Source organism: Rhinichthys klamathensis, unplaced genomic scaffold (assembly GCF_029890125.1).
Source record: "Rhinichthys klamathensis goyatoka isolate OS25496 unplaced genomic scaffold, OSU_Roscu_1.1 h1tg000167l_1, whole genome shotgun sequence".
In the NCBI taxonomy this organism is placed as follows: Eukaryota; Metazoa; Chordata; class Actinopteri; order Cypriniformes; family Leuciscidae; genus Rhinichthys; species Rhinichthys klamathensis.
The window spans coordinates 626,044-642,042 of record NW_026606698.1 but is presented as its reverse complement, the minus strand read 5'-3'; the positions used below and the strand labels follow the sequence as shown (position 1 = coordinate 642,042).

Genomic DNA, 15,999 nt, shown 5'->3' with positions numbered 1-15,999 from the left:
TTAATAAATTTTACTCTGTTATTATTGCATACCATTTAATGTTCGTGCAAATAGTATCTGCTACTATTTATAAGTAGAAATAGCATCTAACTACTATTTAGCAAAGAAAATTGGCCTACTGCTATAGTTTAAGGCGAGACACGGCAGGCAAAAACATAGATTTTTTTTGTCACTGGTCAATTTTGAGATTTCGGGATATTTGTCTTCAAAAACATGTCTTCTTTCAGACTTGTGGTGAAAAAAAGTCCAAAATACACATTTAGGTCTTTATTTTACTGCACTTTGTCTGTTTGCGTCTGTAGATTTCTCATACATTCATCAAAAGTTGGCGTTGTAAATCATCCGTTGCTCCGCGATCGCGATCTGCACCCTGTCATCACACACACCGCTAGAAAGCTCTCTCTCTCCTGTACAATGTTGTCGGATCCAAATATGGTCATTTCCTTTTTATCAGCAACCAATCGTGAAAGTAAAAGGGCGCAAATGCGCAATCTCATAGGCTTTATGCCGAGCGTCACGTGACCAAGCCGGAAAACAGATCAGATCGCTTCCGATTCAGGTCTTTTGTATGTGCTTCATGGAAATTTTTGCGGTTTTACTCAAGATAACTTAAAAGGAGCCAAGCAAAAATGAGCATAACCAATGTCCCTCACATGTGCAGATTGATATTTAAAAGTTTTTTAATTTTTCTTCTTCACACTAACGTTTAGATATTTAAATAGCATAAAATACCAATAACAAAGTGAACTTAGTAGGTTAGCTGATTACCTTAAAAATCCATAGATATCGTAGTTAGTTATTACGGCCGTTAACACTTTCTCTGACAAGCGGATGCAATGAGACCCGTTTTCCGGTTTGGTCACGTGACGCTCGGCATTAAGCCTATTGGCTGATGCTAAATCTTTAAAGCCCGTTTTCTCAAAATGACTTTTCTCTCATACTAAAAGTCCGAAATCTCCACTTCGGTAGCACCTATATACATCAAACTTTCCAGTCTTGTACCTAGTTATATTATTATACTATATTATACTAGACATTTACAGAGGGATTTGTAAATATATTATTCCTAGCCCGATTTATATAACATTTTATTCCAAAAAACATGGCAAAAATATATTTTTTTAAGGCTATTGACAGTATATTCAGATTTACAGGATAACAAAAGTAGATATCCATAAATCCCTCTGTAATTTTTTTCCCATCTAATATGTGAACACAATGAAAAAATAAGTTTGAACCTGGCTTTATCCAATACTCATATTTCATTTTTTTAAATATATGCAAAGTAGCGCATATTTAATTAGATTATGCCTAATTTGCATATTTAACCATTAAATTACAGAAAACTTGTAATACATTTTTTTCTCATCTTAATGTAGGTAATCAACTGGGAAAGTTTCATGGTGATATCTGCTAGTTAAAAAAATTACCCTATTCACCTGTAGTGTCTCGCCTTAAATAATATCTATCACTATTTTCATTTAGTGTAATTAGAATCTATTGATACTTAAACTTAGTGTAAATAGCATCTGTCACTAAGAAAATATGCTATTTTCACTTAGTGCAAATAGCCGCTGCCCCCCCCCCCCCCCCCCCCCCAAAAAAAAATCTGGTAATGATTATCGGAGCACAGTCTTTTTACTCAAAAACTTAATGTATTACTTTCCAATTCTTTGTAATTATTTGTGAATTTTTTTGGATGTGGATTCAGAAAGCAGCCCATGTCTGGAGGAAGAAAGTGTTTCCCTGTCCTCTAACATGCACATTTGTATGCGCTCAGATGTGCCGTACGTGCTGAAGTTGGAGTCGTCTCCTCAGTCGACGTGCTGGCCCGGGCAGACTCTGTACCTCATGACTTCAGGATTCTCGGAGAAACAGCGCTGGGTGGCCGTGCTGGAAGCCATCGTGGCCAGCAGTCGTGGAGCGAGAGAGAAAGCTGAAGCAGATGCTGTGAGTGAGAGGAACCAGAAACACCACTCAATCTGACATTTAGAGTCTGTGTGACGATATAGGGGGAAAGCTGTCTGTCTCTTTGTAACTGTACAGCTTGACGCAGTCTGAAGTGTTCAGTATATCTTGAATCCACTGCGAGTCTCTTTGAATAAAAATGTCTGCGAAGTGCATAAAACATAAAATACACTTTTTAAACACATGCTCATGATGGTGTTTTTGGTTTTGTACAGAAATTGTTGGGTAACTCTTTACTCAAGCTAGAAGGAGACGACCGTCTGGATATCAACTGCACCCTTCCATTGACTGACCAGGTATCTGTGTCAATCCCCTAACTTTACTAGCCTGGTAATACCAAACTCTGCTTCTTCGCTTTGCCTTGTAGACGGAGTTTGGCATGGCATAATTGAAAAGTGTTTTCTTTCTCGCGGGGGAGGGGCGCTTGTCTGAAGTATAAAATCATTGGTTAAGCCAATCACATAACGTTTGGTTATGACGTGTGTTATTCGCCAGCTCAGCCGCATCGAACTTCCACTGTAAACACATGTATGATGCGAAAACGAAACCATCGAGCGAAATACCAGAGTGAACATGGCTGACCGAGTTTTGCTGCCTCCTTAAAGGATTAGTTCACTTTTGAAAAAACTTTTGCTGATAATTTACTCACCCCCATGTCATCCAAGATGCCTATGTCTTTCTTTCCTCAGTCGAAAAGAAATTACGGTTTTTGATGAAAACATTCCAGGATTTTTCTCCATATAATGGACTTAAATGGGAACCATACGGTCCAAGGTCCAAAATACAGTTACTCGTTCATCAAAATGAACAAATCTTTTTTCGAGTCATTTGATTCATTTAACGACCGAAATGAACGAATTGACTCGGAAAAAGATTTGTTCATTTTGATGAACGAGTTCGAACAGGAGAGTCACACAGAACAGAGAAAGGCGAGCATGTGAGCTTATAAAACTTAAACGTTGTTATTTATTTTTTAAATGAGCGATCGTTTCGCATGATAAGACCCTTATTCATCGTCTGGTGTCGTTTAAAGACATTTTAAGCTGCATCTGAAACTGTTATTAACTGTATTTTTGGACCTTGGACCGTATGGTTCCCACTTAAGTCCATTATATGGAGAAAAATCCTGGAATGTTTTCATCAAAAACCGTAATTTCTTTTCGACTGAGGAAAGAAAGACATAGGCATCTTGGATGACATGGGGGTGAGTAAATTATCAGCAAAGGTTTTTCAAAAGTGAACTACTCCTTTAACCTGATCCTCCATGAGTGCAACCAAGGGGGACACAATCACAACTATCGCCTTTAGTTTCTTGCTGACGATCTGTAATAGTTGATAAATTAAACTTTTCCCAAAACCTGTCGGGAGTAGGGCCACAACATCACCTCCATTCAAAATGTTTAACACTCTTCTTGTTCGGGCTTCAGTTTGCAAATGCCGGGATTATTCTCCACAACAGAGCGAACTGCATCCGCGTCTCCATATCCGCGGTCGTTTTCGATTTCCCTAACCTAAAATACAATCTTAAACTCGGCGCTTAGCGTCTACGTCACGGCTCTCAGCCCGCCCTCTGTTCCTTGATTGGCCGGCTGTTTTCAGGCCGGAGGAAAACTGAGAGACATGTCGATGTCTCAAGACTAAGTACAGAAGCTAAATGAAATTGAGCGGAAGTACGAAGTCTGACGTAGTCAGGCTATAATTTTACTCTCAATCGGTTTGAATATTCAAGGTTTATTTCTTTATTTTCAGTCTGTTTGTTGTAGTCTGATACACAGTCATCGGGTTATCTTGTTTTTGTCATCAGATTGTGTTGGTAGGCTCAGAGGAGGGTCTCTACGTCCTGAACGTGATTAAAAACTCCCTCACTCACATCCCGGGACTGGGATCCGTGTTTCAGATCCACATCATCAAGGACCACGAAAAGCTGCTGATGATCGTGGGTGAGCAGAGATCATGAACCATTACTGCGGGTTTCAGAAACCAAAACTAAAGGATTTTGACTCGCAACATTAACAAAAGTACCATGGTATTGCAATGTTTTTTTTTTTTTTTGACATGATAATATCATGCATTTTTGTCCTACACACCATTTTATTCCTGAAGCTCAAACAGTAGAGCATGGTGCTTGCAACACTTTGATTCCAAGGGAATGCATGAACTAATACAAATGCATACGCTTTAGATAAAAGCGTCTGGCAAATGCATTAAAAAATGCAAGGTTTATTCTTTTTTGAATGCATATTGTTTGGCTTTTATCCAAAGCGACTTGTGAATTCAGGTAAAAAAAAAAATTATCAGTTTGTGGATTCCGTGCAAATTCTTAGAATAAATTGTAAATACCTTTATGAAAATACCTTAGTACATTAATCATGCTAATCATTTTTGCAAGGGATGCATGGGAAATAAGTGGATTATGATGATGTGTTGTAGGGGATGAGCGGGCACTGTGTCTGGTGGAGATTAAGAAGGTGAAACAGTCTTTGTCCCAGTCTCACCTCCCCACACTGCCAGAGATTGTGCCATATATCTTTGAGACCGTCAAGGGCTGTCATCTGTTTGCCACAGGCAGGGTAAGGCTGTGTGTTTCACTGCATTGCAACTTCCACTCTATTTTTAGTGCACTGGTTTGCATCATGCCCTTTGTGACGTGTAACCCAACAAATTTGTACCTTACACAGTATTTTGTGTCTACTCTTGCTTTAGATAGAAAATGGTCCATGCATTTGTGCCGCAATGCCCAATAAAGTCACCATTCTGCGATACAACGACAATCTGAACAAGTTCTGTATACGGAAGGCAAGTAACGTTTGAGATTCTGAGTCTTGAAGCAAAAGAACTCGTCTTTGTCGCATCAAACTTAGCAACGTAATTCCATCGCAAACAGCTGCGATGTTTGATGTGCTTTGCTTTCGAACTCCTTCACACGGACACACCTCTAATGATCCGTCTCTTTATCTCTCAGGAGATTGAAACGCTCGAGCCGTGCAGCTGCATCCACTTCACCAGCTACAGCATCATCATTGGTACCAATAAATTCTACGAGATTGAGATGAAGCAGTGTGTTCTGGATGGTAGGTATTACAGTGACGTCCTGTGAGCCAGTTAGATCAGGGTCAGTCCTCAATCTCCTGTATCATTGGGGATGTAGATGTGATGGATCTGTAATTTAAAAGCATTCAGCTAAGTCATTGCAGTCATTTTCTCCACATTTGCATGTTCCAGTGCAGATATCTGGTTGGACCGGCTGGCGGGCCATTTGTGAGAACATGATCAGGCACTTATAATTTGTAATTGTGCATTATGTAAACAGCGTTTTGCATGATGGGCTGTGTTTGGCAGAGTTCCTGGACAAGAATGACGTGTCGCTGGCGTCGGCTGTGTTCACTGGATCCTCCCACAGTTTCCCCATCTCCATCGTCCAGGTGTCTAGCACTCCGCAGAAGGAAGAATATCTGCTCTGCTTCCACGGTCAGACACCCATCACACCTTCTAAACTACAGCCATCTCCTATTGCATGACAATATTAAAGCAATAGTTGAGACAAAATCATTATTTACTCACCGTCATGTTGTTCCAAACAAGTATGATGCTGTTTTTTCCTGTAATCTATGTATGAACTATGCCTTTAAAAAAAAGCACATGTTGATTACTTTGCATACATAATGGTATATAATACAAGAAAGTAGTATGCAGCATGTATTGCTGTTTTATTGAATACTTAATTTTCTATCAGTGCAATGCTTGACTTTACTTCCCATTGTCAATGTGGTGAATGAAATGAAATCAACCTATTTGTTTGATTAGCCAAAAGTTAAGACAAAACAAACAAACTCTGATTAAAAATACAAAATAACTATTTATATTGGTCATAAAATCTTATTTATAACTGAAATAAATATGGTATTTAGAATTTTTCTCCAATTGTATTTGGAATTGGATGCTGCCACCTGCAGAATTAAACATTAAATGTGACGAAAATGCAACATGCTACATTATGAAACACTTTTTACATTTTTATTGCTGGAAACTCCATACTACTACATCTATATTTTAGATATTTTATTATTTATATTTTCATATTTTAAAAATGGTGGGCAGTATACAATAGCTACAGCAGTCACAGTACCTAGATGAAAAATACAATTAAAAACACTTAAATTGTATTGATTTTTTTTTACACAGTTTTCTATTCAATTTCTGATAACAGAGATCGGTGTGTTCGTGGATGCTTATGGTCGAAGAAGTCGCCCTGATGATCTGAAGTGGAGTCGACTTCCCCTGACATTCGGTTAGCCAGTCTTCTTTTTTTGACAAACCCAAATGTGCAAAATGTAAAAATGATCATCTTCAGTATGGATGCATTGATCATGATTGTTTTTTACAAGCAAATTGGCAAATTCCAATACTGGATTTTTTCGGTTTCTTCCTTTAAGGAAATGTATTTGTTGTTTATATATATATATATTAGGGCTGTCAAATGATTAATCACGATTAATCACATCCAAAATAAAAGTTTTTTTTACATAATATATGTGGGTGCACTGTGTATAATTATTTTGTATATATATAAATACACACACATGTATATTTAAGAAAAAAATATTATTTATATATAAAATATTTATATTTATATATGATATAAATGATATATAAAATACAGTATATACATGAAAATATTTCTTAAATATATACAAGCATTTGTGTGTATTTATATATATATAAAATAATTATGCACAGTGCACCCACATATATTATGTAAAAAAAAACTTTTATTTTGGATGTGATTAATCACGATTAATCATTTGACAGCCCAAATATATATATATATATATATATACGAGTAGCCATTTGAAATAAGAAGCAACCACTGCATTTAATCATGACCCAAACAAAGATGCTACAAACATGCAGAATGAGCAGTTGTTTTTATAATTGGATTGTATAATTTCAAGATTTAAAGCTAAAACAGAATGGCCTGACTTTAGCTTTGTGACACCTACAGATTTACTCTCTGACAGTAGGTGGCGCTAATGGAACAGCAGAGATATAGCTTTTACCGCTGTACACAAAGCACAAACCCCCACCCCCAATTCAATACTTCTATATTTCATCCAATATTTCAGGCATCGCAAACAGTGAGCTTGCTGTGCCTAGCACAGTGTTTGCTTTGCTGTGTTCTCAGCTTTGCGTCCGTCTTCAGCGTCTCTGGCCTGAGTTAACGTCCTGTTTATAGACTTCGTAATATTTCCACACAAAATACATTTTGGGAAATGATTGCAATGCAGTTTGTGTGCAAGTCTGGAATAGAGATTGGCCAAAAAAAAAAAAACTAAACAATTTATGTCCAGTCTACCGTGCATCTCTAATCTTCAGAATCACTAACTGAAGCATCTGTCTGTTTCCAGCTTTCAGAGAGCCGTATCTGTTTGTGACCAACTTCAACTCGCTGGATGTGATCGAGATTCAGGGACATGCAGCTCTTGGGTAGGATGACAGAAACACTGCATGCTTATTAGAAACCAAAATAACATTAGGACTTGAGAGTGACACTAAATCCCCTTTAAAACAGGCCTCCCAGTTTCGCTCACCTGGACATTCCTAACCCCCGTTACCTGGGACCGGCCATATCGTCTGGTGCCATCTATCTGGCCTCGTCCTACCAGAACAAGCTGCGGGTCATTTGCTGTAAGGGCAGCCTGGTGAGAGAGTCTGGGGAACTGCAGAGGACCGGCTCCAGCAGGAGGTGCGGGTTATTTACCACAATATATTAAACTTATCGTCCCGCTTTGAAATATGATTTAATGAGTTCTTATATGGAGATGGTTCAGGTGTGTTTTATGTGAATTAATGACCCCTGGACACACGGGCGCTCATTTAGAAAACTCAAAATTCATCAATATTCGAACGAGGTTAAAAGATTGATGAGTGTATACATGTGTTGTGAATTAAGTGGAAAGTTTTCCTGAGAAGTTAAAATGTATGTATAAATACGAATAATGTACGCAATCATTAGTGAATGAGATTCAGTGTTTTTCCATTTTGGTTCATTCTGAGCAGAAAACAGAGGGCCGGAAATATTAAAATACAATGAACAATAATGTTGTAACCTGAACATACTATTTGTATATTTATGTACTTCTGGCAAAATGACAAGACAAAGGATGACATGTTTGCTAGATCTATAATCTGACGTGATTGCCACAGTGTTATCTGTACCGTGTTATGATCATATTATTTATGTGATATTATAGTATTAGTATGTATTAATATTTTGAATGATCTTTTATTTTTATATTTTATTTTTAATTTAAGTTTAATAATTTTTTTATTGAACTTTTGTCTTTTTTTTTTTACGTTTTTTTTTCATTTCATTTTTTCTTCTAGTAATTTTAAGATTTCAACGTGGACTTGTTTTATTTCAATTACTTGCCATGGCAACATTTTTAAGATTTTTTATCTAATATTTATATTTTATTTTACTTCAGTCTTATTTCATTTAACAATATACATTTTTTAAATTTTTAGGTAACAATAACAGCACAGGTACTGGACAGGTGAACTCCTTCCTGCCGTAAAAGCAAACAGGCAATGAAAGGATTCAGCCAATAGCAAGTGATGTAATTCTGTTAAAAAAACATTCAATCTGAAACGGTTGAAACTTTCTTTCATGTTCTGCCAAAACTCACTTTTCATTCCATTCCTAATCCCAGCAAAAATTGACGTCTGTTATAATATTGCTGCTCCTTTCATTGTTTAAAAGCAATCAAATATTTGAGCTTGTGCATTTCAGTGATCTTCCCACGGTTCAAGGGACTCTCGCTGAGAACATCCCTTACCTGTGGAAAAATCACACCACGCGTTGAGTTGCTTAAAGGGATAGTTCACCCAAAAATGAAAATTAGCCCATGATTTAGCCTACTCACCCTGAAGCCATCCTAACGGTTTTCTTTCAGACGAATACAGTTCAGTTACTTTCAGTTATATTAAAAAATGTCCTGGCTCTTCCAAGCTTTATAATGGCAGTGAATGGGTATATGTTTTTGGAAGTCCTTCAAAGAGCATCCATCCCTGATAAAAGTGCTCCACACGGCTCTGCGGGGGTTAATAAAGGCCTTCTGAAGTGAAGCGATGTATTCGTGTTAGAAAAATATCCATATTTAAAACTTTATTGACTAAAATAACTAGCTTCCGGCAGACGGCCGTACGCAAGTCGACTTACGCCAAAAGAGTAAAGGTGATGATACACAGGGCAACTTTTTGAGCAATGTTGCTGGGCAATCTTGCCGAGAGATTGTTGCTTGGGCACTTTCCCATTAAAAATGGGCAATACATTTCTATCTGGATAATTGAGATCGGTCATGGGCCCTGTGTCTCATCTGGTTGCCCGTTGACGGCAACATTGCTCAAAAAGTTGCCCTGTGTATCATCACCTTAACACCTGAACTTGACCATACCTGTCAACACTCCTGTTTTTCCCGGGTTTCTCCCGTAATTTGCATGGCCCAAACTCCTTTATGAATAATCGGACCAATATGTTTGTCTAATGTTGACCAGTTGCCAGATCTTGTATTAAAAGCATTATATTCACACAATCCACACACAAATATACAATTTCAACCCGTTTGTCATCTCAACCTGGCAACCTATAACCCAGTTGCGCAGTCGCGGAAAGCTTAACACGAAATCGAGCACCATACCATCCCCACACCCCCGTCGCACCGAATGGTCCCCGCACAAATCTCCCGGATTTTGAAAACCAAATGTTGACAGCTATGAACTTGATGCACAACGTAATGACGAACGCGGTTGCCCAGCCCTGTGTGTTTGAACCGCGAGAGGCGTCAAAGCTTACGCTACTCCTACATCTACGTCATACACCGTCCAGTGTTACTCTTTTGGCGTAAGTCGACTTGCGCACGGCCGTCTGCCGGAAGCTAGTTATTTTAGTCGATAAAGTTTTAAATATGAATATTTTTCTTACACGAACGCATCGCTTCACTTCAAAAGGCCGTTATTAACCCCCGCAGAGCCGTGTGGAGCACTTTTATCAGGGATGGATGCACTTTGATGGACTTCCAAAAAAATATACCCATTCACTCCCATTATAAAGCTTGGAAGAGGCAGGACATTTTTTAAAGGGGTCATATAATGCCATTTTCATACAAGTTAATTTAATTCTTTAGGGTCTAAATTAAAAGTTTGTAATATACTTTAATTAAAAATTCTCATTAGTATTGTAAGTAAACACTCCTTTTACCTGGTCAAAAACAGCTCTGTTTTCAGCACGCCGTTTCAGTGCATACGCCTTTAAATGATAATGAGCTTCGCTGACTCCGCCCCTCTGTTCTGCGGGCGTTTCGACACAACGCACGTGGAGTGTTGCCTTGACAACACTTGAGGCAACACAAAATATTTTGGAGAAAGAATGGCAGCGGGAGTCTCTGAGGACACATCTGTGCAACCGTATCAGTTTGAACCGGAGTCGGACCTGGAACAATATGACGGCCGCAAAGAAGTTCGACTAAGGCTCGAACAGGGTCTCTGAATGGTTGGTTAACGTAATGTCACTTTGATCTATCTTTGTTGACTGGCAGGGCAGAGTAACTTAGTGAGATGTACGAACGCTATGCGTTTACTGATGTATACCTACTCAGTTTGTAATAACACAATAACCATAACGCGTTGTTCATTATAAACGTGGGATTATGAATTATATTGAGAACGTCGTACATAGAAAACATGCCGTAATGTACCCTGAGTGTAAACCTTAGACGCATTCATTGTGAAGCGTGCAAGCGATTTGCAGATTAATATAAAGGTTAATAAAATGTTACACTCACTTCTTCTGGAGGTGCAGCAGGGAAATGAATAGTTATCGATTCTTTTTTCAGGAGCAGCTTCTTAGCAAAACCAGCTTTATACTGACCCTCGTTTATAAAGCAGTCTGCTGAGAAATGATTTGCGAATCGCGCAAACATGAAAGCATTGACGTTGCTCGTGGGGAATATTCCCTTCGAAAACTAAACTCAGCCACTGCGTCTTCAGCGGTTCGGATTTAGGAACATCAAAATGACTGTGTTCGTTATTGCACCCAAGAACAGAACACCACAATCGCTTAGACGCCATTCTGCGTATCAACAATGGCAGACTATGATGACAGCTCGCTCAGGGCGGGATTGTGTTGAAACGCTGCTGTCAATCAACAATCGTGGGCGGGGCGTCCTCATGAACGGCTCGATTTGAGGCAGGGAAAAACATATGAGATTAAAACAAAAACACTGGATGGATTTTAATCATTATATGATGGTTGTGTACAGGCACTGCCAACACACATTTCAGTACAATCAACTTGTAAAAGTGCATGTACCATTATATGACCCCTTTAATATAACTCTGATTGTATTCGTCTGAAAGAAGAATGTCATATACACCTAGGATGGCTTCAGGGTGAGTAAATCATGGGCTAATTTTCATTTTTGGGTGAACTACCCCTTTAATGCTTGAATATTTCACATGCACATGCGTTTCCGTGCATCATGCATTTACCCAAATCAGCCATTAATCTGACCTCCACAGCAGCCCAAACAAGCGTGGGCCGCCCACGTACAACGAGCACATCTCCAAGCGCCTGGCCTCGGGTCCCGGGGCCCAGGAGGGGCCGCTTCACCGCGAGCCCAGCACTCCTCACCGCTACCGCGAGGGCCGTACCGAGTTCCGGCGGGACAAATCTCCGGCCCGGCCTCTGGAGCGCGAGAAATCCCCCGGTCGGGCTGTGCTAGACAGCCGAAGAGAGCGCTCGCCCGGGCGCTTCGAGAGCAGTGGCAGCGAGAGAGACCGAGAGCGCTCGCGGCTTCACACTAGCTCTGTACGCACCCAGCTGACGCCCGTCAACAAGGTACGCACGAGACACTGCCACGTAAACTGTGTATCCTTCTAGGGATACAAACCTCAGGTTTGACGATCTTCATGCATTCACAAATACATGAACATCTGCTGCTTAGTTAAATTCCTTCTAGTTATGGCCTCAAACAGGGTGCACAGTTAATGCCCAGTCTCTGGGAAAATCAGCATCCTTTGCAGCAGTAATGATGTTTCTGCGTCAGACAGGGAAGTGTTGAAGTGACCTCTTTATCCTGGTGGTGGTGTAGGTTTGGGACCAGTCTTCAGTCTGAGAACGTCCCGGAGGGATGACGTAAGAGCCATCGTCCACTTCCAGCGCTCCGTAAAACTCTGAACTGTATCATCTCATGCCTGTAACCGTGAACCGAGCCATGTTGTGTTACTCGAGTCTGGGACATTGTGCTGCTGATGTTGTCAAATCTGTCCACGCTGTAACCATTCATGAAGGTCCATTGTGAACTGCAGTTTTTTGGGCAAAGACCTTGAAGGAATATCTCGGGTTCAGTAGGAAAAACTCGCATTTCGTGGCATAATGGCCATCACCACAGAAAATCATTTAGCTCATTTTAACTCTTCCGTTATTTTATTTGGAGTAAAAATTGTGGTAACAGACAGTAATACATTTACAATGGAAGTAAACAGGACTTTATGAATTTAAGGCAAGACTCTACAGGCAAAACCCATCGTTTCCTTCAGGCACTGGATGAGATTTTGGGCTATTTTGCTTCCATAACTTCTTTCTATCAGACTTGTGGAAAGTAAACATACAAAAATACACATTTAACTGTTTATTAGACTTTATCTATTAGCATCTGTAGATTTTAATTACAATACATATCTCTAAAAGTGGTGTTTTTCCCCCAGAAATCTCCATTTCGCCACTTTCACCCGTCATTTATTTACTGAAGGTAAATGTTCATTTAGTATTTGCCTGATGACTTGTATAACCTTTTATTCCTGAAAACATGGTGAAAATATTGTTGACAGTCTGAGTTATGAAAAACTTCAACTCTAATAATATTGTTCCAATGTTCATATTTCTGTTCTGTAAATGCATCCACATTAGTTAATATTTAAATAGTCATGTTTATATATGCAAAAGAGACATTACCTTTCAGAAAACATAATAAAACACTAATAAAACTTCCACGTCCATTTACTGTCGGGGACACTCGGTGTTATTTATTCTTCATGTAAACAGGCTCATTCTGGTATCCCACATTTACTGGCTTTACATAATCAAAGTTATTTTATTGGATATATAACTGCACTGACGAGTTTAGTGAGCCATTTTAGCTCGCATTAAAAATGTACTTTCATTGTATCTTACTGTAACCACCATTTTTGGTTTAGATAAAATGATGATCTGTGGTAACCAGCGAACCACAAATGCTGTAGATTTATATTGAACCCGGAATATTCCTTTAACCTCATGATTAGCACATTGTAAATATGGTGATTTCAATTTTTATAGCTGAACGGAACTTGACTGATGAAGCAATGAAGTCTATTTTTTATGCTATTAAACTGTTTCGACAGTTGAAATGGGTTTCCTACAGAAAAGTACAGAAAAGCTTTTATTTCCCTTTATGTTGTATGCTAATGTGGTAAACAGTCAATTTGGCTGCTCTTAATTACAGTTTGTCCAGTTTTTTAAGATATATTTGACTGACATTATCGAACCTACTGCACATTGTATATTTTTATGCTAGAGTTTGAGCTTGTAAATCTTTTTAAGGAGACACGTCATGTTCTCGCTACAAGTGTCCTTGTGATGTTCAAGTGAACTTATCGTATTTTGTTGGAAATAACGAAGCTTTCGTCGACACACGGCAGCAAATCCACGGGGCTCTTCTGGAAATGTCTGCTGCTTTCGCGTTAACGGACGTCCTGTTGAGCTGTGTGATGTCCGGTAAGGTTTGTTGAAGACCTGTCGTCCTCGTGGGATATAAAGCTCAGTTAGCGGCTTTTCGACTTCATGGGTAATTGTAACTAAACGCCTGAGTGATCCTATCAAACGCATGATAAATCTGACTTGGGGCGTCCCGTTATGTACTACCTTAATATTGATAATCGATGTTTTTCAACCTACAAGGCTGCTTACCTTGAACTTTCTTTTTGTATAAAGAAATTACACTATATTAAACACTATTAAAGTATGAGCCATACACCGTATTCTTAGTGTGGAGTCTTTTTTTTGTTGGTCTGTCAGAACTACATCACGTATTCACTTTCAATCCATTAACTATTCATCATCCGAGTCCAACCGCTGGGATTGAGGGATCTGAAAGCGGTGCATCATTACGTAACAACATTACATATTACTATAATTTACGATTTCAAAACCATAAGTTTTCATTTTCAATTGTTGCCATGTTATTTCTGAGCTAACCGCATTAAAGGGATAGTTCACCACAAAATGAAAACTCTGTCAGTAATTACTCTCCCTCATGTTGTTCAACCCCGTCAGACTTTCGTTCATCTTCAGAACACAAATTAAGATATTTTTGATTAAATCTGAGAGCTGGATCACTCCTCCATAGGCTTCTTAAGGGATCGAAACTGGCCGGCCCAAAAGTTATGAAAGACATCGTTAAAATAGTCCGAGTGACTACAGTGGCTCAACCTTAAGTTTATCAAGCGACGAGAATACTTTTTGTGCGCAAAAAACAAAAATAACGACTTTATTCAACTATTCATTTCCTTCTCTGTGGGCCTCGAGTGAGTTCACGTAGTGTAACAGTGCAGCGCTTCTGTGTTGTACGTCACACGCAGGCTCACTATTGGCCGACACTGGTCATGTGTGTGATGCGTGTGACGTACAACACAGAAGCGCTGCGCTGTTACACTGCGTGAACTCACTCGAGGCCCACAGAGAAGGAAATGAATAGTTGTTGAATAAAGTCGTTATTTTTGTTTGTTTTTTGCGCACAAAAAGTATTCTCGTCGCTTGATAAACTTAAAGTAACAACAGGTAACTTTTCAACCTTCATAATATATTTCCAAGTCTCTTGTGATGGTACATCGACTTACAATAGGTTGAATGACACGTCTGCCATAGCCTGACGGGGTCTGTAGCGTTTTTAATCGTACTTTTAAACTTCGGGTTTCGGGTAGTAACCGGCGAACAAAGAGAACTACAAAATTCGACTGCTTTACGGCATATACGTCACTTCCACCACCACCCCCACTTCCTTAAAATCGGACTTGCGAGCCAAATGTTATAGTCATGGCCGAAGCTGCACAGAAAAACAAGAAAGCAAAGGCTTTATCGGAGCAAAGCAAAAAGAGAAAAAGAGAAAGTGATCGCGTTAAAGGCAGAACGAGGATCAACATTGCAGAGCTGCCAACTCTCACGCATTGGCCGTGAGACACCCGCATTTGATTGGTTTCACACGCTCACACGTACGCCACACCCCCGGTTTCTCACGCTAAATTGTCAACCCGGTCGGTTAAATGCCTGAAAGATGAGTTTATCTATAGATCTACCTGTTGAGCCACTCGTGATCGACAAGTTATACCGCAAATTAGTTCAAATCTCCTGGAATCTAGAGCGAGCGCGCACGCACGCGAGACAGAGACTGTGCTCCAACGCGCGCGGACGGCAGAGAGAGAAAGCGAGCGAGAGACCTTGCGTGTGCAGGGAGCATCGAACCCTCCATCGAAAAAAGAATGCCTCTCTCTAACCTCTCTAATTCGCTAGAGTAGTAGCGAATTATCAATCTGGTAGCTAAACGATATTCTAGTTTTTGATGGTTAGCAATCGCTAGTATTCTCGTTCTGATTTGAACTTTGCAATCGATGAAATGCAAATAGCATATGTTTGACCTAAAAAGTGTAGTCTACTCAACATGTACAAAGAAAGGAGGAAGATTATTAATAAAATCATATTTTAGGATACCTAACATGTCTGTGATATTTGTTTATTTGTCTTGCCTCAAGCTATAATGCAAATCGATTTGTAAAATTTGCAGATTCATTTATGGTAGCTTGATATTATAATATTGACGATATATGGTTATTATCAACCACTCAAACATTGCATTGAAGTATCATATAGATCCAGTAAAACGGTAACCAATAGACTAGGCTACTATAATGACGCTGGCTTGTAAACGTGAGCATCGCGAT

General features: G+C 39.3%; 1 protein-coding gene across 1 annotated transcript in view; it reads left to right on the top strand.

The window, feature by feature from the left end:
- LOC130091481 (citron Rho-interacting kinase) overlaps positions 1-12,182 on the top strand; it is a 100,415-nt gene extending 88,233 nt beyond the window's left edge. Inside the window, exons 29-40 of the mRNA XM_056259386.1 lie at positions 1,781-1,950; positions 2,184-2,264; positions 3,773-3,908; positions 4,399-4,538; positions 4,672-4,764; positions 4,931-5,039; positions 5,308-5,436; positions 6,176-6,256; positions 7,374-7,452; positions 7,538-7,711; positions 11,545-11,863; positions 12,117-12,182. Of these exons, the coding sequence (XP_056115361.1) occupies positions 1,781-1,950; positions 2,184-2,264; positions 3,773-3,908; positions 4,399-4,538; positions 4,672-4,764; positions 4,931-5,039; positions 5,308-5,436; positions 6,176-6,256; positions 7,374-7,452; positions 7,538-7,711; positions 11,545-11,863; positions 12,117-12,140 (1,535 nt within the window). The 3' untranslated portion in view covers positions 12,141-12,182. The remainder of the gene's footprint in view (positions 1-1,780; positions 1,951-2,183; positions 2,265-3,772; positions 3,909-4,398; positions 4,539-4,671; positions 4,765-4,930; positions 5,040-5,307; positions 5,437-6,175; positions 6,257-7,373; positions 7,453-7,537; positions 7,712-11,544; positions 11,864-12,116) is intronic.
- Positions 12,183-15,999: the final 3,817 nt, after the last annotated feature.